The following is a 24,021-nucleotide window of genomic DNA, read 5'->3' as shown; positions in this document are numbered from 1 at the left end:
CTGGGGTATGCAAAGGTGAATGATGAATACTTAATTCCACATTTCCTTTGAGCAAGATCTGTGAACGGTAGAAAAAGACGGCGTTCGGTCTCTTGTGCGAAGCGATGTAGAAAAATGCTGAGAACTAGTGTGGTATATTGCTCTTCATGACTCAGTAATGAAGTAAGTGAAAAACAACAAGCCAATTGTGGTGATCATGATTTACTTAAAATGAATGCGTGCATGAAGTGTCGATTAAATAAATGGAGTCAAATAACACTTTTCAAACAAGACAGTATAGCACTGAACTAATATCATTTTTTAAGTACCGTAACGTCACCTACAGCTACGAGGGTTGAATGAAAAGTAATGCCTCCACCTTCGTTAATTGGGTTTGGATGGGAATATTTTGATTATTCAAACGCAGAAATAATCCTTAGAATATGATCTTCAATTACCAATATTCACTTTTCCACATAATTACCAGCTAATTGGATACATTTCTGCCAACGATGAACAAGTTTTCTGAACCCGTTACGGAAGAAGTCGACACTCTGTTTCCACAACCACAGTCTCACAGTTCTCTCGTAATGGTGTACCCACGTTCCGTCTCCTGTCACAACTGAGTGGAGGAAGGCGTCACCTCTGTTCTCGTAACGCGAGAGGAGTTCCTGGCAAATTTAAAATCTGTGCACTTTCATTTCAGAGGTCAACATCCGGGGTACCCATCATGCACAGATCTTCCGATAGCCAAAGAAAGCAATAATGTAACCGACACGTTCTTGTGAAATGCCGATTGTGCTTGCAATTTCTCTCTGAGTTATACGAAGATCGTCTTGAATCAATCTGCCAACGTTTTGCTTGTGAAACTGGGTTGTTGCTGTCACAGGACGTCCAACTCTTTGTTAGTCACACAGGTCAGATGTTCCCGCCCCCAACATCTTTAAACTTACTCGCCCAACGATGCACAGTATTCACATCAACACAATCACAATAAACTGCTTTCTGATGAATCTTCTTTGGGGTGACGCCTTCTGCTGTCAAGAATTCAATGACTGCACGTTGCTTAAATCGCACTGACCGACCGTCTGCTCAGGGTTCCATACTTCACACTGTTACAACACAGCTGTTCAATGCTAAGGCTTCCCGCCAACTGGAGCTGTAGAGAAGAGGCTACAGAACAAGTCAGTACCTGCAGCATACCAATGCTGCCAACTGTTGAAGAGTTACGAAGGTGGAGGCATTACTTTTCAGCCAACCCACGTACATCCATAGTCTGTAAGCCATGCGAAGCGCATGGTAGAGGATTCTGTTTACTGCGTGCCACATTTCGCTGCAGATATAAATTTTTGTCACAGTTTTACACAATTTTAAAATGAGACTATTACAAATATCCGTACAGCATTTTCATATCCGACAAATTTTAATCGAGCGTAGAATTGGAAAAGGAAGTATTCCTTCATTTTCTTCGAAATCTATTTAGAGAAAGAAAAAAACTGCGCAAATACATACCTTTTCTGTTATGTTTCCACAGAAGTCTATCCATTCGTTGTAGTTCGTACAGAAATTCAGATGTATTGAAGAATATGGTACAAGCCGTCAGCTTTGACCAGTGACATATTCAAACAGCACACTGTCTATGAAGTCATAGCCTCACGTGTATTTTAAGTATCACAATACCGAGGGCCTCCCTGCGCCAATACGAAGTTTTCCGGCGGGTTTGTTCAACTTTGAAAGAGCTGGACTACCGTTGGAAAATAGGGTTTTTCACCTGGAACATAAAGAGAACTGTTGAATGCCTATAATATAAAAAGAAAAAGATTCGCAAGACAAACGTGAAGTCACAATGAAACTATGATTTGCCAACCACTAATTTAAAAAAGAATCATAACTTAAGTTTATTATGTTATATGGATGCTATTTAGGGGCTGCGACTGTCCTGTAAGGTTTTTGTTAAATAATGTACGCTGCAACAGTCACATGTTATGAATATTTCATTAGCAGGACGCGTTTCGGTAGCACGTTGCCATCACCAGATTGCATTGACAGTCACTTTTACATTGTAATTAGTATGAAGTAAGGTAAGTTTTCAACAAAAATGTAAGTAAATGCACTAACAGAATGACTAATCGTGTTAACACACAACGTACACACTATAACATATCTATCTTCCTGACCAGGCGTCTTTTCGATACATAACCTCACTGGCACACACCTCACTCCATGTTAATACGATGTAAAAGTAACTGTAAACGCAGCTGATAATGGCAGCATGCGGCGAAACGCATAGTGCTAATGAAATATTAGTAACAAGTGACTTTTTCAGTACGTGTTATTTCAAAAAAAGAATCATGTTGTGACTATTATCTTCCAGCCCCACTTTGGCCTCGGGCTGTGGGCCAGATCTGTCTCACAACCACTTCCATTTTTAAAAAAAAGTGCTAACGGAGAAGTCATTGGTCTAAGCAGAGTGGTCGTATCACGACCTTCAGTACACTCCAATATTCTCCAGTAAGCTGTCCTTACGTTAGAGTTTCTTCCTGAAAGTGGTTTTTACCATTGACGGCAACACTTCAGAACTGTCTGCGTACCAATGTGGCGCTGTTTCTCTGGAACTTTAGAGTTACGAAGCATGCAGTAGATCATTTTCACAGTTGCTGCGGTAGCCTTAGCCGGCCCCAGTGGATGGGACACGGCGGCAGCCGGTCTGATGGTGGTATTTTGCTTTCAGGGCATTGCGATGGGAACGCCGCTTTGTGGGAATTGAACCAGGACGCGACCACCTGCTGGTTCGCCGGTAACGTATACCTACACGCTCTGTACGTAGAATGGAAGATATTCCTCACCAGTGCAGCTGCCTCTTCGTGCCCCTCGCAAAGATAACATCGGTAACAAAACTTGACGATAAAATTTGTAGTCCCACTTCAATTTCTCCCATGCAGCTCCCCTCCCCCCCCCCCCTCCCCCAAAAGAAGTGGAGTGAAAGTAAGAAGACGATATTGCAATGTCTGTGTTGTTAGGAAGAACAATGCAATTTTCCTTCGGACATGCATTCATGTCTGAAGGAACAGGAACTGTAGCGGCTAAACCCATCATGAAATATATTTGTACTCGCGAATACGAACAGCCATTAGCTGTATAATGGAACGACGAGAATGAAAATCATTGTTGTCTTTTCCTTATACAGGAGATGGTTCACATTCGCAATTGAAAATCGTCGTCGTCATTCCATTACACAATTGATGATTGTTCGTGTTCACAGCTGCGAATACATGTAACAGAAGTAAGAAGAATTATTATTTCTTTTTTTGCAACACTTCAGTTTTTCGCGAATAAATCTGGCAGATTTTCCTCTTAAGTAAAGTCTTTCTTATGGCGCCCTTCATACGCTGTCGAACACCTCTGTAACAGTGTTTCCTCGAATCCCATCAGTAACAGAAATTTTCGTCACTAAGTGCTGCCCAGCAAGGAGGAAAGCAAGAGTGCGTTGTGGTGTGGAAGGAGGCAGTAGGGGGAGGGGGGCGGGGTCGGGTTTGCTTAACATTTTTGACAACCGAACTATGGGCCAGTGTTCAGAGTGCGTTGCAAAACGTCTCTGCAATGGCTAGTGGAAACAGGATACTAACACAGTTGATGGTGATACATCGTTCGGATAAGGCCGATAAATTCGGTAGCCGTGTTAGTGTGAGGGTCAGTCAAAAAGTAATGCGTCTTTTTTTTTTTTCTCCTTAAATAAAGTTCGCTAAGAGAAACATTTCAATTTGGCGCTACTCCGCAAAGCTTCATTGGAAATTTGTGGTAAGTTCATATGGGACCAAACTGCTGAAGTCATCGGTCCCTAGGATTACACACTACTTAAGCTCCGACGTGGGGAAGCCGTGCCAAACGCGGAAATTCGCCTTAGAACGCAGGGCTACCCCGCGAGCAATGCCTCTTCTCCAGTCCACTTCAGTAGTAAGTTTCTGCATCAACAGATGCATGCAGTCTCTTGCAAAATGGCCAACATCGATGTTCGTATTAGACAGTGTTCTGTGCTAGAATTCAGGAACGCAGAAAGTGAAATGCCCTTTCAAATTCCTGAACGACTGAAACATATGTAAGGTGATGCAATAGATAGTGGATATCAGCACTGTTAGACGATAGGTTCGTCGTCGCTGTAACGAACATCATTGGCTGACGGCTGACAGGTCTGTCAGTGCTTGCAGTGACTCCACACAACATTCGGCGAGTCGATGTCGTCATTCGTGGTGACCGCAGGTAGACTGCAGATGATGTGTGTCGCATGACCCCTTTCAATAAAGGCGGCGTGATGACGATTAGTCAACAATTGGGATACTTAAAGGTTCGTGAAACTGGTGCACCAAGAATATCAACCGACCATAATTAAGAAACAAGAAAAACAATTAGAGAGAGAGAGGAGTTTCTGGAAAAAATTGTGACCTGGGACGAAACATGGGTTCATTTTTTTAACCAGAATCAGAGGCAGTCAACGGAATGCAGTCACAGAAATCCACCGAAGAAGAAAAAGTTCAGTCGTGGAAAATTATGGCTACAGTGTCCTGGGAGTAAGAGGGTGTGATTATTGTTGATTTTTTGGAGCAGGGATGCCCAATAAATTGTGTGCAGTACGTCAGAATCCCCAAACAGCTTAAAGCACGTCTTCAACGATTACTCAACAAAAGCAATGACGGACGTTCATTTTTTTGCATGACTATCTTAGAACACACACTAGCTTTCACACAATTGAAGAGATTGTGAAAACTGGATAGGAAGTCTTGCTTCATCCACCTGTTCGGGCCGCTATAAGCTCATCATGGCATTCACTTTGACGATGAGGAAGCCGTGCGTCAATGGCTTCAGAAACAGGACCATACGTTTTATCACACTCGGATATATGCTCTTATTGAAAGATGGACCAAAATTGTGGAAATGGACGGAGATTGTACTGGAAAGTAATAAATTAATCGCCAGTGTTGTCGTTTTTAACCTGTGTACCTCCACTTGAAATTCTTAACAAAAAATGAAAAAAGGATAATTAATTTTTTACTGACGTCTGGTACCATTAGAGCGAAGCAGGCAATGCGCTGACTGCGAATGTAACTCACCCCTTTCCTTCAGCCACATGTTTCACCTCTATCAGTGTTCTCATTAAATGCTGTTAAAGTAATAACTTGACTGGGACCTGAACATGCGCAACTTCTCTACACTGATGGATCACGCACGCCGGAAGAGCGTATCATGACGAACAGACACGCCATAGTGGCCAACTCCGACACCCTCCGAAAGTATCTGTACAGATAAAATCACTATTCTGACAGACTCGCGATCAGCATTGCGCTCTTGCGGAATGGTATTGTTGGTAATACCAACAATTACTTGATGTACCAGATTATAAACCCCATTGAGGATACAGAGCACTGTAACAAAAATAGTCACCATGTTGTAGGTAAAGGGGCACCATGGTACCAGGGACAATGAAATAGTCGACATCACTAGGAGTGCCTTCCACTGTAGAAAAAGACGTACGAGCACATGTCTTACACAAACCTGCAAGACGTGTGGCAGCAGACTCAGAACATTGTGGGACAGTACGTGGCACCTATCGTAGCAACGAACGGGAAGAGATTACGTAGCATTACCATAGTCCGATTAAAGTAACTTGACGTCTGTCCGTTGCCGCTCCACTGTTGCCACATCAGCTGCCGACTACCGCTCGGTTACAGGTGACACGTAAACACGGCGCGTCACTTCACAAATGCTGTTACTGTGCAACGCGAAGCAATTTTGAACGTGGCCGCCTCGAGGTATGTTGGAAACTGGAGATGCTCTGTCGACATGTGATTTGAAGCGACGGTAGTTGGGCGGCGAATAGTTAAGCGAAGGGGTCTGCGTCCGATTCCCGGCCGGATCGGAGATTTTCTCTGCAGATGACCTGGTTATTGTGTTGACCTTTCGTATCGTCATAATTGACATTCCACACTTGAGATGGCTAAATAGGCAGGTCCCAAAAGGGGGAGGGGAAGTGAGCAATGACTGAACTGCGCCAGACGACGCGTTTTGTGGTCCTAAACTCATCTCCTAAGCTAACCACACCCCCGTGAAGCGGAGTGAATCCGAGAAAACGACGGTGACAATTGGCGGAGGATCTAAAATCCCAATCAATTTGTTCATCGCGATTAACGCTGACCTCTACAAGCAAACTCCAGACAGAAAAAGTTCGGTGATATTTTATCCACGTTGAATCTTATGAACTCTGCGGCAGTTACTAGAAAAAATATCAGTTTCAGCTCTAAAATGAAACACTAATTTCTCGTTCTCATTGATTACTACCTGAAACTATCCGCACACTGGCTACACGAGCTGCCGCGTTACCAGCCGATCAGCAGCCCTCGTTGGCGCTTGGTTGCAGATTATAGGCGACACAAATCCCAAAAGAAAAAAATAACGGTAGGAAGAAAAATAAGAGAACATAAAAAGTCAACATAATGATGAATAAGACTTGGCACAGAATCAGAAATAAAAAAAACTACATTTAAACATCAATTGAATGAAGATGATAAACTCGTCTGATTAGACATAGAAAAAAAATTCGCTGAATTTCATCGCATCTACCAACTTCTGCATATCAGATCTATACGCTAACCATTGTGCTATGCCATCACACAGGGATAAGCAGTTGTTATTATGACTGTGTTGTCACAGTCACAACAATGAATAGCAGCCGCCAAAACTTCAACTTCAAGCAGTGTCGCTATTCATGATTCTGGATACGAACAAATCTAGAAAGAATATTGGACAAGGAATTGGAAGTGAACTGAATAACTGTCGTGGCAGTTTCGCAAAGGCGTGGCGTTGAGCGCTCTGACTGGAGGAAACCAGCTCCAAGGCGTGAAGTGTCAATTAATCACACTACAAGTATCCCCGCATGACAGTGGTACTCCTTTGGTACGTACCAGTACTTCAGAAAGTTTCTGTCACCATGTTCACCTCCGCTTTAACTACTGACGGCTCCGACTGTACTTCTATCGGCTTTAACTGATTGACCACCCCTATTTGATTGTATCGCACAGGAAGAAGTCGACCAAATCGTTTTTGGCTGCCAACTGCGATACTATGCGACAACCAACTTCCTGCGGTGTTCAGTGCTTCGTGGACAACTACTTTCACCAAAATCACGAGGCTCTTCGCAACGCTTGATGTCACTCCATAAACATATACGCAATTGTTTAGCGTCTGAACGCAACACGATATACTCGATATGTTTACAACCAATGTAAATATGCTATACGAGTCACGGACGTCTGTGTGTGAGAGAGACTGGATATGACTTATAATTTATAGCATATCATGACTTGCCTCAAAGGCTATCAGAGTGCATTATATCCGAAGGCAACAAATAAAATAACAAAAAACATACTACGCAGCAGCTGCGACCAGAGATATCAACAATCGCTCTCCAACTGAACTCCACAATGAACCAGGCGCCACGTTAGCGCAAAGTGCTGTTCGCTTGGCTTCAACGTATTCAAATTACATGCATCTCTCTCTCTCTCTCTCTCTCTCTCTCTCTCTCTCTCTCTCTCTCTCTCTTTGCGCTGAAAATAGAAGCGCCTACCGAGATCCTTCACCGTCCCCATTCCTCTGTCGCCCTAAGCTATAGGCTAGAAGGGATGGCCGTTATCGCTGAAACAACCAGTTTTCGGTTATATCGGGTTTTTCAGCGCCAATTTAACCTGACTGTCAAAACTGCACAATATAATTTTTCTACGATCACTTTTTACGGTTTTTTATTTCTGAAATTTCCTGAAGTAAACGTAGATATCGATCAAATATTGACTCCATCAGTTTCGAGATATAAAAAAATCTGAACACAAAATTAAATAGAAAAATAAAATAAAACTTCGTCCGTCTACAGTTCGCTGCTTTTCTCGACAAGTTATTGAATGGTTAAAAAAAAAAAGTTGCCTGTATCCTCGTCAATGATTCTAGTGTTTTGAAAGTCTGCTCAAAAATAATGTTGTAACATGTACTTGGGCTTCAGAAATAAGAGTGCTAAAGGATGAAAACTAAGGTAGAAGTAATATTTTTCGCGTTAATTTGTCCATATTCAAAGTCTACATGTAGATAAGGCATATTATATAGACACAGGCAGCAGATCACCTACTTTCTATTTGTATAGCAAACTATGAATGAATAGTTAAGTTTTAAGTATTCTCCTTATATGTTGGAAGTTTGTTGTGGCTCCTCGCGGTTTTAATCTTTTAAAGCAAATGGAGTATGGTACATCACTGATACTGCACTTCATAAAATACTTCCAGGCTAGGGATTGTGCCATTCTGTGACACAACTGGTGACCGACGGCGACAGTGAGAAACTACAAAATAGATAAGATGGGGCAAGTTTTGCACATTGAAGATACACGCATACCATCTACTGTGTCACGCCACATGGAAAAAGTTACGTCATTGTCTCAGCAATGCTGTATCAATTCATGCACTATGTGTTTGTTACTTGTTTCTGTCGACATTGTTATTAAAATAGCACTGATCACTTTTCTCATTTTCTATTGAAAGCCAACGTTTCAAATCACTAGAAATGCTACAAATAAAAATTACTGATTTTTAATAAAGGTTCATTTAAAAACCAAAACTTTTAACACTGCTCCTATGGCTAATTGAGATTTCCGTTACTAGCAAAATATAAAACACTTTTTATAACAACGACCACAAAATATGGAAAATACCATTTTTTCAGAACTAAAATACTGGTATCAGTTTTAACTGGTCGGTTTGTCACAACCTTAGTCTGGAGCCTACCCGGCCTGTCAGCAATCTCGGACCTGCTCATCGTCTGTAATATTAATGAGAAGCTGCCGCAGTTGGCCGCGAGTAAATTTTTCGGGATCACATTCCGCGCTTGCACTGCAGGATGACATTTCGCAATACTTTGAACCGGAACGTATCTGTACCAACTCACGCGATAAAGTTAGCTGGCACTGCGTCAGGTCAGCAGTTAGCTTTGTCGAGTAATACAAAGTATCAGTGAGTGTGATGTTCCTTAGTGTTTACATTAACTCGCCCGGCCGCAGCGCTGAGGAGGGTGAAGCGGTGACAGCTGTCACTGCTGCCCCCTGCCGTCAGGAGGCGGCACTAATTAGCGCGCACACGATACGCGGACCGGTACCGCACCAGCTGACACCGCGGTTACCTTGTTAGGCAGGCGGCCGACATGTTTCACACGCCGCCTTATCAACACTCACTCCACGGGTCTATCTCTAAGCAGCTCGTACCCTGCTCATAACAACAAAACTTTCTTCTCCGCTGTGAAGTGCTCAAATTTTTCAGCTGTCAGCCGTTTTATGTGCCACATTGTCACCTCGGCAACTCGACGAGAGGCTATAGCAAACAATATGCTATCACTGAAGGTCACGTTATTTTAAATTTATGTCGTGCGATGATCAGCTCCTGCCACAGACCGAATAATGATAACAGCCATTCTCCGATGTAGAATATAGGTTACATACCCTTCTCTGGAAGGTGAAGCCGAACTCCACTGACAAAATTTAGGTGATGGTTTAGGGACATTGTGGCATAAGTGAGCTATCATCTTATTTATCTGTAATGGTATTCGTGTAGCGAGAATAATTTTTCGTTGTGTTAACATAAATGACTTTCTTTAGTGCGAAACCCTCGTTAACCCTTTCTGTTTGAGGGATATTTATTGTCTTGCGACAGACGTAAAACATATTTCTCCGCCTTTACGTGTTGTATATTTTTCAGGTAAGACACACTCTTTTAGAAATATATTACGAAGGAAGAAACAGATCGACATTATATTGGGATATTCGCTTGCGATATATTATACTGAGTTTGATCTTACAAACTATTTTGTGTGCGCTCCAGTTCATGTTACTAACTTTCTCCAATCATCATTTGACGAAAAAAAATTGCACTTGAACTTGGCAGTCAGCCGACAGTGATGTAACCACTTCCATAGGCAGATCTTGAACATATTTGCTTTTTATCTTAGCACTCAATAATGTTGTTGTGGTTTTCAGTCCAGAGACTGGTTTGATGCAGCTCTCCATGCTACTCTATCCTGTGCAAGCTTCATCTCCCAGTACCTAATGCAACCTACATCCTTCTGAATCTGCTTAGTGGATTCATCTCTTGCTCTCCCTCTACGATTTTTACCCTCCACGCTGCCCTCGAATACTAAATTGGTGATCCCTTGATGCCTCAGGACATGTCCAACCAACCGATGCCTTCTTCTAGTCAAGATGTGCCACAGATTTCTCTTCTCCTTAATTCTATTCAATACCTCCTCATGAGTTACGGGACCTACCCATCTAATCTTCAGCATTCTCCTGTAGCACAACATTTCGAAAGCTTCTATTCTCTTTTTGTCTAAACTATTTATCATCCACGTTGCACTTCCATACATGGCTACACTCCTTACAGATACTTTCAGAAACGAATTCCTGACACTTAAATCTATACTCGATGTTAACAAATTTCTTTTCTTCAGAAATGCTTTCCTTACCATTGCCAGTCTAAATTTTGTATCCTCTCTACTTCGACCATCCTCAGTTATTTTGCTCCCCAAATAGCAAAACTCATTTACTACTTTAAGCGTCTCATTTCCTAATCTAATACCCTCAGCATCACCCGATTTAATAATGGATAGCACAAAATATATCTGGAAACAAGAGTTCTACGCACCCTTTCTGCGGCAAACTCTAACATCAAGACGGCCGAAACGTGGTTCGGTGTCCTGTTAAATAGTTTTCCACAGGTATTTTTATTGTAACGAAATTTATCTTGGGATCTAATAGTTAGCATAGAATGATGTACAGCAAACGCAATACGACGACGAAACGTACGCGGAAAATTTTTATCGGCTACCGATATAAAAAAAGGTCTGACTCGCAGGAAAAGAAAATGTCAACGGATATTGCTTTTTGTTCTCGTGTTTTGTTCCAATTTTAGTTGCAACTGCGCGCAGTTTGCGCTCAAATATTTGAAAGCTTTTCAAATCATCAGAACAGTGTTTATTCGCCATTCAGCGAGAATTACAGTCCAGCGTGAAAACCGTTTCTGCCGCTCGCATGGGGCTTGCGGTAATTGTGTTGTGTAGATGATGCAAATATTTGAAAAATGCCTCGTCATTACTTTTAGCATATAGTCACTATTCAATGATGTAACCCTATCGCAATCATTCTGTGCGCTGGCATTTGTTAGGCTCACAGTGCCATACTCTGTTGATTAACAAAAGTCAGTTTGCTTTTACTAAATATTGCCTACTCGTGAAATAGCGCGTATGTGCAATGACTTTCGCGCCATTTTCGATAACAAATGTGTTTGGACGGGACCTACAAGCCTTCGTCGTGATGTAATTTTAGTGGATTTTTCATAATTGCGACACGGTTCGTTCCAAAATATTACTACATAGAAACTTTATTTCCGCAGATTGTTAGTTTTAACAGCTTGAAGTAATTGTTAATAATTTATGTGTAAGTTTGTTGCATGTATTGTTTCGAAAGCTAGTTCGCCAACACGCAATATAGTTACTCACAGCAAGTTTCAATGAAGATTTATACTAATCTATGAGAAATAACAGTAATTCACGGTAAGTATTTGATTTATAAACGTGGTATTTTATGCTGAATATCTGCTAGGAGCATTTGAAATAAGATGTTGTTCTAAAATGGTATATATTGTAAAACGTTCAGCAGCAGTTCAGTGGCCACTAAACGGGGCAGTGAATAGTAATACGGTAATGAGAGAATAAAGATTACTAAAGACGTGAGGTCGTCCAGGATAGCCGGATCTTTCCTAGACGTTTCCCACTTCTTAGAAGATAGCTCAGGTCAAATCCGTGCACAATAATGGTAGCAGAACTCGTCCACAAAATTTCGGTTTAGTGTTATTGATATCCTTCGGTTATATGATCCTAGAATATCTCTGTGGCTTAACGCAAGAAAAATCAATATCAGTTTTTCAAGAATTTGAGAGACGTTACGTAATTGGCAACGAAAATTTTATGTGTAAGAGTAACCAAAATCTAACTTTGACGGGAACGACTGAACATGGCTACTGGAAAACCGATGTCATATCATAAACACGGAAGTACTTCGTGCAACAATAGCCAGTGTATGCATTGGTGAAGGATCTTCCATGTTTTTCACTGCTAGAACAGCTGAAGTCGTTGAGGTCGATATGTTCAGTGTCTACTGCAGTCGCCAGAACAGGAGTATTAATTTCTCTGTCATGCTGATGAATATACAGTATTTCAGGAGGAAAAATACTGTAGTAGTAACTTGGAGGTTATAAATCATAAGTTCCTCGCAACCTGTCGCACCAACGTGAAGGCCGGATCCATTCATGCAGCTTTAAAAAAGAACACAACAGCAAAATTTGATGCACTTAGGGGCTGGGCTAATTTGATCAGATTAGTTCCCAGCAAACCACCGATAAATGTAGTCAAACTTTATCGAACAATTCTTAATTTCAGTGAACTACTTCGTCAATGGTGTATTTATAGAAGAAAAACCGTTTTGGAACGGTCAATTCCTTGGCTGAAGATAAAATGACAACAATACAGGTGTTACTCACCAAGGGATGTACATTATAAATTTTTCTTCAGTCCGCAACAGGCTTTCAAGATAATAAATCTTACAAGAAGAGGTAAATACGCGGTGAATCATGACTTGCAAATCATTCACTCGACACCTACATGATTATCTGCAGAAAACGTCAGATATCTGCAGTCGTTAATCCCCTTTATACACCGATAGAGCTAGCAGTTTTATCAGATCCCGTTGCCAGACCGTCCATGAGACTGTTAGATTACTTAACAAATGAAAACGATGATGAATACTGTTGCAGCGTAACGTTTTGTTTTAGTTTTAAAACCTTGTTCCGTCCTTCTCAAAAAAGGACTAATTCACGAAGTGACGATTCCTTAAGGAGAATGCCTTCAAATGTTGTAACATACAGCATTATCTAACATTGTTTCTCTTCGTATCATCGTACGAGGGTAGAAGTGAAATGTACAAAATTCACAAATTGTAATTACGGAAGTACTTGATTTTATTACATTGCCTAAAACAACAGAAATATACATTTAGTCATCAATAAATTTCATTAAAACTACCACTGATAAAAGTGCTATAGAACTTTTAGATAGCACAAATAACAGTATTAGTTTCAAATATAAAACTACAGAGTAAAGCATTAGCAACATCAATGACACTGAAACTTTCCTCTAAATTTCGAGCTCTATTCCCGTAAATCAGATTTTTTGACACTGGATGTTCTTGCTTTAAGCCACAAATATTATGAGCTTCTCCTAGGCACCAGCGTCGATGACGAAAAACATCGTTCATGCGAAACCCAACTCAAGCTTTCCCCACATGACTTTCTGAAAGTCGTTCATCAGGGCAATTAGGTAGAAGCAGTATTTCTTGACTCCCAAAAATCATTATCCAGTACCACACCAACGCTTAGTAAAGAAGGTACGTTCATATTCAATTCGTGATTGAACTGAAGATATATTGGTAGGGAGAATGCGTCGCTTTACAGTGGATGTGGAAGTAACGTCATGCTCACCGCCTTGAAGTGTGTTGACCTTCATGCTGTTAACATTGTATGTTAATGATCTAGCAGACAATATTAATAGGAAACTCAATGTTTTGGTAAGTGATGCAGTTTTCTGTAATGAATTTTTACTTGAAGAAAACAAAAAACTGTACAAATATCCAGTCATACAATGATTATATTTCAGATTGGTACAAAGATTTGGAATACGCTTTAAATGTTAAAAATTGTAAAATTTTGCACTTTGCAGCACGCAATAGCTCACTATCCTATGAAAATGAGATATAACTGGAATGATTCGACTTCTACATTTATCTGTGGGTAGGATTTGTGGGAACATGAAATGGAATGGTCACATAGGCTCGGGTCTAGCTAAAACGGGTGACAGGCTTCGGTTCATTGGTAAGATTCTGGGAAATGCAGTCACTCGACAAACGGAGCTGCTTACGAAACACTTGCGACCCATCTTAGGAGCTTGGTCAAGGAACCCACATAAAATAAACGAACAGGGAATATTGATCATGAATTTTAAAATGTTTGTTTGCTTGTTTGAAAGCTTCATGAAAATGTTGAAAAACCTGAAGTGGCAGACACTTGAACAATCGACTCAACCATCCACAAAAAGCATACTTACGAAGTCTCGAGAACCAGTACCCTATGCATGTAGACCAGATTATACCAATTAGAGAGTGCACAGAGACATTTAGGGAATCATTCTTGCTGTACTTTAAACGTAAACGTATCCGTGAGCAGACACTAATATGTGGTTCAATGATAAATGCTCTCTGCCATGCACGTGACGGTGGTTGGTAGAGTACGGATGTAGTCGTAGGTGGATACGTACACTGCAGAGAGAAATTTGGTTAAACCACAAAGCAAAATTAACTTATTTGAGGAAATTTATTCTTTTTCGCAAATAGCTGTGAAACTCCAAGACAGAAACGTAGGCGAGATAACGAAGATGGTGTGCGGATCAGCTAAGAAAGTGAGTTCACTCACAGTAAACTGAAGCAAGTCCAAAAGAATCACGGGCAACCATTTCAACTTTACTTCGGCCAGTGCCTTTCTCGTACCTTCACAGAAGCTTTTCTGCACAGTCAAAGACTCATTCTGCAAACAGTCTCCTAGGTTGTGGCTAAGCCATTTATCTGTAACATCCTTACCCCGAGGAGTGTTGGTTCAACGAAGTGTGGAGGAGACTTGTCAGGTAGGACAGAGGTGCTGGTTAAAAGTAGGCCTGTGGGTGCGGGTTGTGCGCTTTGCCTGCATAGCTCAGGTGACAAAAAGGTTCTAGATTTGAATCCCTGTCCAGCACACGGTTTAAATCTGCAAGAAAATTTCAAAAAAGCTCTCATTCCGCTGCGGAATGTAAGTTTCATTCCGCAAGTTAAAGATGTACCTTCCGCAATATGAATGAATCGTAAGGATAAGATTCTCAACAGTGCGTGGTTATGAGCGCCCACAAATTCAGACGCTGTCACAGAGATTTCAAAGGAATCACATCCACCTAGGTCCACAGTACGCAGCAGAATTTTGTAGTAAAAACGTCTGGAAAGCAATAACCCTATCATAACTCAGGGAGTCTCAAGAAATTTACTGCTAGTTATTTGTGCTAACATGAGAGGGCTCGAATTAGATATGCTCAGTATTTTTGTTGTAATGCTACATTCATTTCAGCTGTAGAGATTTTTATCTGTTGCCTTCCCTCTTATTTTAATTTTAGTTATTACGTTATATAGGTGCACTTCAGACCTGAGGTCGAAACTGACTAGTAGTCCTTTTAGAGAATTACTTGGCTTCGATTGGTGGCGATAACTGAATTCAAATTACATATGCAATACCCCAACCCGAAAACCAACTTATGTCACCCCAAAAGTAACAAATAAACACTGTAAAATACAGCAAAAAACACTAAATTCACAAAATAATACTGAAAACTCCCCAAAAAAATACTTACTACAATACGTGAAAATCCAGTCCATTCCTAACAACGTTAACTACCGACGTTCTTGTATATTTCTGTCTCGTTCAATTACTACTTCCTACGGGAAAGTGATGAAAATCAATAATAGGTTTGTTAATTACCTTAAGCTGCTGCCCATGAACTTCAAAATCGGTAATTATTCAACTCTGTATTTTCGATAACTTCCAGGAATTTCGTTTGGTTAATAAATAGGTATCAAAACAATTAAAACAAGGCAAGACACTTTCAGTTTTACGTTAATCAATGCTGTATTTTTGTTTAATAGTAACTAATACTAACAGTGAACATTTCCCGATTGTTATTGACAATCATTTTTATTTGCGTTTTTTGTTAGTATTTAATGACCATAAATATAATACTTAATGTTTAAAAAAAATAATTTTATTTCCAATTTACTTTCTCCAAAAACGTAACCTTACCTGAAACCGAATCATGATATGAAACACGTCAAATTACACTGCCGATTCTTCACAACCATTCCTTCCAACCCGTCACCTCCTCTGTCTTCGCCCTTCCCCCTCCTCCTCTTCTACAATATCCATGTCGATCTCTCGTTAGTAAGAAGTCAGTCGTTTTTAGTTCATCGTCCAGTGCTGTCCTCCGACAAAAAAAAAGTGACATCCGCGCAATGTACGAATCTCTTATTCCGTTTCCTGCTGAATAGAACCTATGTGAAAATGGTTTCATCTTGCCTTTAATTTATGGATTCTGTGGTGCCCGTGAAGAACAAGTGGTTCAAATGGCTCTGAGCGCTATGAGACCTAACATCAGAGCTCATCAGTCCCCTAGAACTTAGAACTACTTAAACCTAATTAACCTAAGGACATCACAAACATCCATGCCCGAGACAGGATTCGAACCTGCCACCGTAGCGGTCTCGCGGTTCCGGACTGAAGCGCCTAGAACGGCTCGGCCACACCAACCGGCCTTTGAAGAACATATCAGCCGGCTTGCTGTTTATTTGAACGGATCAAACACGCCCACGTCTACATAACTCAATACCTGCGTTCTTTTGACGAATAATCTTATCTACTGATGGTACCCACAGAATACAATATATTAGGGTGCAGCAAACCACTACCACTCGACCTTCGAATTAGAGCCAAATCGTGTCATTGCGCCAGGCAGCAACTGTTAACTACGGCCATTAAGGATTCTGAGCATACGTGACGGAGTAATGCATGTAAGCCAGCAAGTCTCCCTTACATCTGCGCTGTCACTTGATCTATTTTGGTGTTCCGACACCACGACAGGGGGGCAGTCTGGCCTCTTTAAACAGGCAGAAACTACGGCTTCCTCACCCGTCGTCCCTTCTGCCTGCACCAGAACGATCCGCGTGCCTCTGCAGCTGTCAGTTTTGATTGGGTAGACAGTGGAACCTCCTTTATACGGAGTAGATTGGGTCATAGACCAGCCAGATTATCAAAAATCAGGAGAACCTGGAAATGTAGAAAAAATAGAACAACACGGATCATAAAACACAGTCGCTTCACTTATTTTCATGTACTCATCAACACACATTGAGCAAATATTTAAGAAAATACAGTGAATTTACTCACTGAAATAATCAGTTTCTTGAGGACCTCATAGTTGTTAACTTGACATACTTTTCTTTTTGATCATTATGCAACAAAAACCTTCAACTCGTTTCTCGTTATACGTCCATCAGACACAGTTCAAATTCCGACATGACATGGTTTTGAAGAGTCCTCCTTTAACCATCCTATGCAGTGCATCTAAAAAAATGCCAGACGTAAAGCCCATATGACACACATGAAACGTGATGCCCCAAAACTTCAGGGCCGACCAAAGCTTCACGATGTAAATGCTTCATTGTGACCCATAAATTACAGAAAAGCACCTACATACCCCCTCGCCAGACATTCGTGAAACATACTCGCGCAGCGGTATAAAACACAAAATGACAGGACAGTGAAATCACAGAACAACTAATGAACCACATTTTAAAAACGGAATTGTTACAGCGACTACTGAAGATGCTTTAGAATAAATCAAAATGTGTTTGATCTTAATAAGACGTTCATTTAGGTTGCAAAATATTGACTTACAGCCACAGGGGACAATGCAGTATAGTAAAACCCAATGTTAACTACGAAGGCTATTCGTTTATTAAGGTCCGATCGGTCTCGAAATGGAAACCACAGTTAAAACCCGACAAAGCTCTGCATAGACGTATTGAACAATATGTTTAGTACGCCCATCGATCGCGTCTTGTTTCTCTTGTCAGTTCTGAGCACGCAGTGAACAGGTGAAGAAGCCTAGAAAACAGTCTCTCCCACCAAGTATGAGTGCTAGCTGACAGATTATTTCATGCAGCACACATAACGTAACTGTCACACATTTCCGTCTTCATGGCAATGAAAACACTCCTGCAGCGTTTTCGATACGAAGGGTTCATCAGCCATCATACAGCCCTGGTCTGGCTCTTTCTGAGTTTCATTTCTGATAACATGAACCGCTGGCGATGTAGACAACTTTTTGGCACAGACAACGATCTGCAGACAAGCGTAGAGAATTTGCGGAAAGCACAGGCGGCTGCCTTGTGTGACGAGGATATTGGAAAGTTGGTACCACGCTATGACAGACGTCTAACTCGGTGTGGCGGTTATGCAGAAAAGTAGCTGGAATGTATAGCTAAATTTTGCAAATGGAGCATTTTTTACTTTCACTGTGGTTTCCATTTCGCGACCTATCGGACCTTAATATATGAATAGCTTTCTTCGTAGTTAAGTGATACCGTACCAGGATCGTCGTTTAGCGTTTGGCTGATTGAAAAATTTAATGATTGTCATCGGCATTGCTACCACTGTTACTGTAAGAGTATTAAAAAAAGATCCAGATTAATGACTGCGAGACAAATGAAGATGGGCAGTTGACAGCGTGTACTTTATTTATAAATGAAGTAGGATCCACAAAATATTACATAGTTCATTACCACAATTCGCAAGCAGATAAACATTATCGAGCAATCACAGAGGTCAGGTATCAGCATTGCTTCCGTATCAGTTTATCAGCAGGAACTGTTGGTTACAAGCTCATAGGCCCATACACGTTACCAAAAAGATGATGAGATTGGTGCACGATGAACTGACAGCGCTACTGAAGAAAGTTACCCTTGCAGCAAGACAACGAGCGCGATTTATGCGCAACGCGGCACCACCCCTTTTCCTACAGACTGTGCTGTGTTACTGTAACGTTTCACAGGCGATGGATTAGTTGGGGGTGACTCGGTAGTATGCCCTTCCCGTTTACAGGACCTAACTCCGTTGGATTTCTGCCTTTGTGGACATTTAAAGGCATTGGTGTAAGCACAACCCGTCGACAATGTGCAAACGCTACAGGAGCGAGTGAGCAGTGCATGTTACGCAATCAGATTGGAGCCTGATACATTTAAAAAATGTGTGATTGGCAGCAAGAAAGGACCGAGAGTTGATAGGATTCTGGTAACAACAGGAAACACTGCTATTGGTTTCCGGAAATATCGTTATAGAAACTTCTCTTCTAGTTGTGACCAGTACCACCTCCTGTAGGAATGTGTGGTACCTTGAGGCCTAGATGGCAGGACACTTATTAGGGCATCAGGGGATAACTTCCACAGCACTAGAACGACCAAAAATTGTAGGGGGAAGACAGAGATTGGAACGTCTCGCTGAAAAAGTTGCTGACGATGGTTTTCAGTGCTACTCTGAGACCGTCATCGAAGACGAAGTCGTGACAGATACTAATTTGCGAGACCGGCAAAGATTTCGTTTCCAGTGCCAATTTCTTCGTCTGAAAGTAGTACTTAAACCCGTCATTCTCAATTATTCGCTCAATTTATTACAGTTTCAGTGTTCCCACAATTATGGCACCTTCTACTACTGTGAAAGATATTCCCTGTTTTCTTAAAATAGGTCACTATCGTATGCCATCTTACACACACACACACACACACACACACACACACACACACACACACACACCTTTCCTCGCCAATTCTCTGGAGAACCTCGTCATTTCACATTTCGTCAGGGCACGAACTATATTCAGGAGTTTTTTTTCCGGACGTATTTCGTTCCTAACCACGAGTTACTTTATGTAAGGAGCAGGAGGAGAGGGACTACCACTTGAAATAGATGGCCCACATCTTTCTGGCAATGAAGAAGTGGGCAATTCCATGTACTTGTCGTATCAGCTGAATCTAGTCTCGTGTCATTTTGACCTTGCGGCAAACCAGGCTTTGAACTACGTAACCTTTATCTTCCTGAAATGAATTCGAAAGCAGATTTAAGTGTATAAGGGTATGGTTTTGCTGCATTTTGTTCTTCCTACCGACGAGGCACAAAAATTCAATGTGCCTTCCTCCCCGTGTGTACTTTTTTGTGTATTACTAATTATTTCTTATTATAGAAAGTGTAATAGATGTTGTAAAGAAAGAGGGGAGATTAATGGTTTAAACACAAAGACTTCTGCGACCACCTGTATTCATTAAAAATGTTCCGGGTGTACTGCATACCATTAAATAAAATGCTTTAAAATAATAAATTAATTTTGGCTATTTCGGAGCAGCATTCCTTACACTTACTATTATTTTAGTATTTTAAGTTTTTTGTGTGAGGACGTGGCAGTACATAGCGATGGTTTTTAGTGGCACTTGTGAGTTTTGACTTAAAGGACAGCAACATGATGTGCAAATTTCGCGCTAGCGCGAGTGTGTATGAAGGCGTTATCGGTGCGTTTTTGTTTGTCGCTTTCAGATGGATTTGCAGGGAGCGGGGAGCGGAAGGTCCATCCGGAACTGGCGGTGTCCCGGGGAGCTGTGCGGAGCACCGGCGGTAAGCTCAAACAGGGAACCTGCGCGCAGCACCCCTGTAGCTGACCAACCCTCCAATGCTTGTACACCTGAAGGTAGAATTCCCTTACACATTATCTGGCTATTGCGTGATACTGGATCCCTCTTGGATTCATGAGTGTAGTGACAAGAGTTCTCTGTAACCCGACATCTACGTTAGGATAGGTGGTAATTTTATTGTGAGTTGGTAAAGCCTATGAATGTGAATGCCAGATAACGGTTGTGGTAACAGACTGAGCTGTTGCGTATCCTAACTTTTACGTTCGCAGCATATTTAACGCACTTTGCCATATTTAATGCACTTTGCCATATATAACGCACTTTGCGTCATGAAACCAATATTTAGAAAACCTATATTGGGTAATGGGAAAATTTCCGACGAGTATTTTGATGCTCATCATGTACATATATCGCACTTAAACTATGAATAATGCAAGCGGGATCCACTTCGTAACTTTAACCAAATGTCGGTTACATGAGATGATGATTCTCTAAAAAAGGTATGAAATAAATTAAGAAAACAGATCGTCAACAGTGACAGTGTGCTAAGATATTGCTTGAGTGTAGTTTCGGCAGTAGGAGAGACGACAGTTCATTAGTCTGTTTCCACTTTAGTCGTTCGAGAATTATGTTCAAACGTGTATGAATTCCTAAGGGGCCAAACTGCCGAGGTCATCGGTCCCAAGACTTAGGCTACACGCTACTTACACTAACTCATGCTAAGAACAACAACCACACACACACACACACACACACACACACACACACACACACACACACACACGCCCCAGGGAGGACTCGAACCTCCGGCGGGAGGGACCGCGCAATCCGTGACATGGCGCCTCAAACCGCTCGGCTAATTCGTTGGAGGATTATGGAGGGAAGAATACTTTGAATTCTGTGATACTATTTGTACTCGCTTTTGCGGTGCTCCCATTCGCCTTTTGTCAGATGCTGGACATCAGTTACTGCTTACTTGCAGTACACATTCGATCAAAAAATGGTTCAAATGGCTCTGAGCACTATGGGACTTAACATCTGAGGTCGTCAGTCCCCTAGAACTTAGAACTACTTAAACCTAACTAACCTAAGGACATCACACACATCCACGCTCGAGGCAGGATTCGAACCTGCGACCGTAACATTCGCACGGTTCCGGACTGCGCGCCTAGAACCGCGAGACCACCGCGGCCGGCACACATTCGATCAGTTTTCAAGGAAACACCTTTTCCTACATCAGACGCCTAGCAAAAGGAAAAACAGGCACGAATACGGTGATTGGCGAATGTCACACTGCAGAGTAATTGCTGGGAATCCTCAAGCATTTGAAATACCCAAATAATCTACAGACGCGTTTATTTTGTTCTAGGGAAAATTTAATAGAAATATTGCATTGGCACATTATTATTTTCATGCCGTTCTGTAAGAAATCAGTCATAAATCACAAGCATAGTGTTGTGAATGCTTTACCAAGAAGAGGCGGAAGGATAAGTTGACATAATAAATTAATCATTACATGACAGGACATCACAAATAATATCATCTCTATCACTATCGTCATTAGACATTTAAAACCCACTGCTGAATGTAATTCTCCTCTAGGCTTTTTATGTGTCACAGTCATGAGCTATGCACTCATGTCGTAACTACGCTTATTTCTAAAGCAGTTTACTCACTTCACATTAAGCCACCGTCTCAGTCCTTCACCATCACTTGTAAATCAGCAAAGAATTTTCTTGGTCCAGTTATCATCCATTCACCTGGATACGTGAACTATACACACCCACATATATTTTAGTTTCATGTTGTTGTTGTTTCCTTCTTATTATTGTTGTTGTTGTGGTCTTCCGACCGAAGACGGTTTGTGACATTCATTTTGAATCCTACTTTTCGCTCCATGCTAATTTGTTGAAGAAAACTTTCCTCGATTGCTTTTAGATCCTGCGGCTTAGAACTTGTCCTCAACTGCTCTAATGCAGTTGATGTGGTCTTCACTCCGTGGACTGGTTTGTTGCAGTTCTCTATGCTGGTCTGTCCTGTCCAACCCTCTTCATCTCTGCATAGTAACCGCAGCCTACGTTCATTTCCACGTCCTTACTGTACTTAAACCTAAGTCATCCTCTATGTTCTTCCCCCTCCCCCCCCCCCCCCCCCCACACACACACACACACAAGCACACGCACAAGCACACACACCACCTTCCGTTACCAAGTCGACGGTTCTCTTCATTAGCTATCGATCTACCCATTTGATTTTCGGAATTCTTCTGTAGCACCACATTTAAAAACCTTCTACTCTCTTCTTTTCTAAACTACTTATCGGCCATTTTCCACTTCCGTACAAGGCTACACTGCCGACAAATACCTTCAGAAAAGTCTTCCTAGCATTTAAGTTTATACTGGATGTTAGAAAATTTTCCCTTTTATAGAAACGCTTTTCCTGTTGTTGTCATATTACATCTTATATCCTCTCGACTTCAGCCATCGTCAGTTAATTTTCTGCGTAAATAGCAAAACTCATCTATAACTTTCAATGTCTCATATCTTAATCAAATTACCGCAGCATTACCTGCCTTAATTCGAACTCATTGCATGACCTTTGTTTTGCTTTCGATGGTGTTCATATAGTAACCTCTTCTCAAAACATTATGCACTTCATTCTTCTGATGTCTAAAGTCTTTTGTAGTCCCTCGCAGAACTGCTGAAATCAGTAACAATTACATCTTGCACTCCAGTCTGTTCCGTGGTAAACTTGTTTGGTTTTCTGTTTCTCCTATCAGTTTCCATCATGTATCTCTCCATTGTCCACTGAAAACTCCTGAGTTTTGTAACGAGCTTTCACATTAAAAGACAGGTTCTCAATATCTTAGATCAAAACTGTCAAAACAGACTGACTGCTAATTTGCGTTTCAGACATGTTCGAGTCTTACTTACTATACCTCTATTTAGATCACCAAAAACACCGGGGACCGAACCGCACAATAACCCTGGGTTCGGTGTGGGGCGGCGGATGGGTAAAGTGGACTGCGGTAGTCGTCGTGGGGTTGTGGACCACTGCGGCTGCGTCGGGGACACAGCCTCCGTCGTTTCTAGGCCCCAGGTTAACACTAAATATAATACAAGTGTTTGTTTCCGAAAGTCATGGCCAGCATTTCGGTTTGTCTTTTTTTAAGTTCCTACGTAATTGTGCTTCTAAGGGAGAGTGGCTAAACTGTACCATTTTCGAGATTTTATTTATAGTAGTCTTAACAGTAAGTTATAAAATTATTTAAAGAATGCCATACTCAACAGCAGAATTTGTTCTTGGTATCTCAGTCAATGAATGGAAATTCTGGCAATTACAGGCACGCTAATTTACTGAACATCTGCAAGTGGTATAAATTAGGAATTTGGTTTTCAACTTATACCAGTCGGTGCATAAATTGTACCATTTTTATAAACTAAGGCCCTGAGTTTAAAAGCATGTTCTAGTCCAAGGATATATTCCATGTATTAGCTACATCACTATTTGCTTTCTTTAGCCTTACAACCCTTTGCATCAATAAACGTTTTGCAGCTCTTGCATCGAATCATTGATTACATTCTACTTTCCTCGCACAACTCGCAGTA

At 41.3% G+C, this 24,021-nt stretch overlaps 1 protein-coding gene across 1 annotated transcript in view; it reads left to right on the top strand.

The window, feature by feature from the left end:
- The window catches only part of LOC124616106 (insulin gene enhancer protein isl-1), a 448,316-nt gene that overhangs the window by 194,671 nt on the left and 229,624 nt on the right, over positions 1-24,021 (top strand). The window contains exon 2 of the mRNA XM_047144366.1: positions 20,319-20,396. Within this exon, the coding sequence (XP_047000322.1) occupies positions 20,319-20,396 (78 nt within the window). The remainder of the gene's footprint in view (positions 1-20,318; positions 20,397-24,021) is intronic.

This window comes from Schistocerca americana, chromosome 5 (genome assembly GCF_021461395.2).
Source record: "Schistocerca americana isolate TAMUIC-IGC-003095 chromosome 5, iqSchAmer2.1, whole genome shotgun sequence".
Lineage (NCBI taxonomy): Eukaryota > Metazoa > Arthropoda > Insecta > Orthoptera > Acrididae > Schistocerca > Schistocerca americana.
The sequence above is the reverse complement of the archived record's forward strand: the minus strand, read 5'-3'. Positions and strand labels throughout refer to the sequence as shown.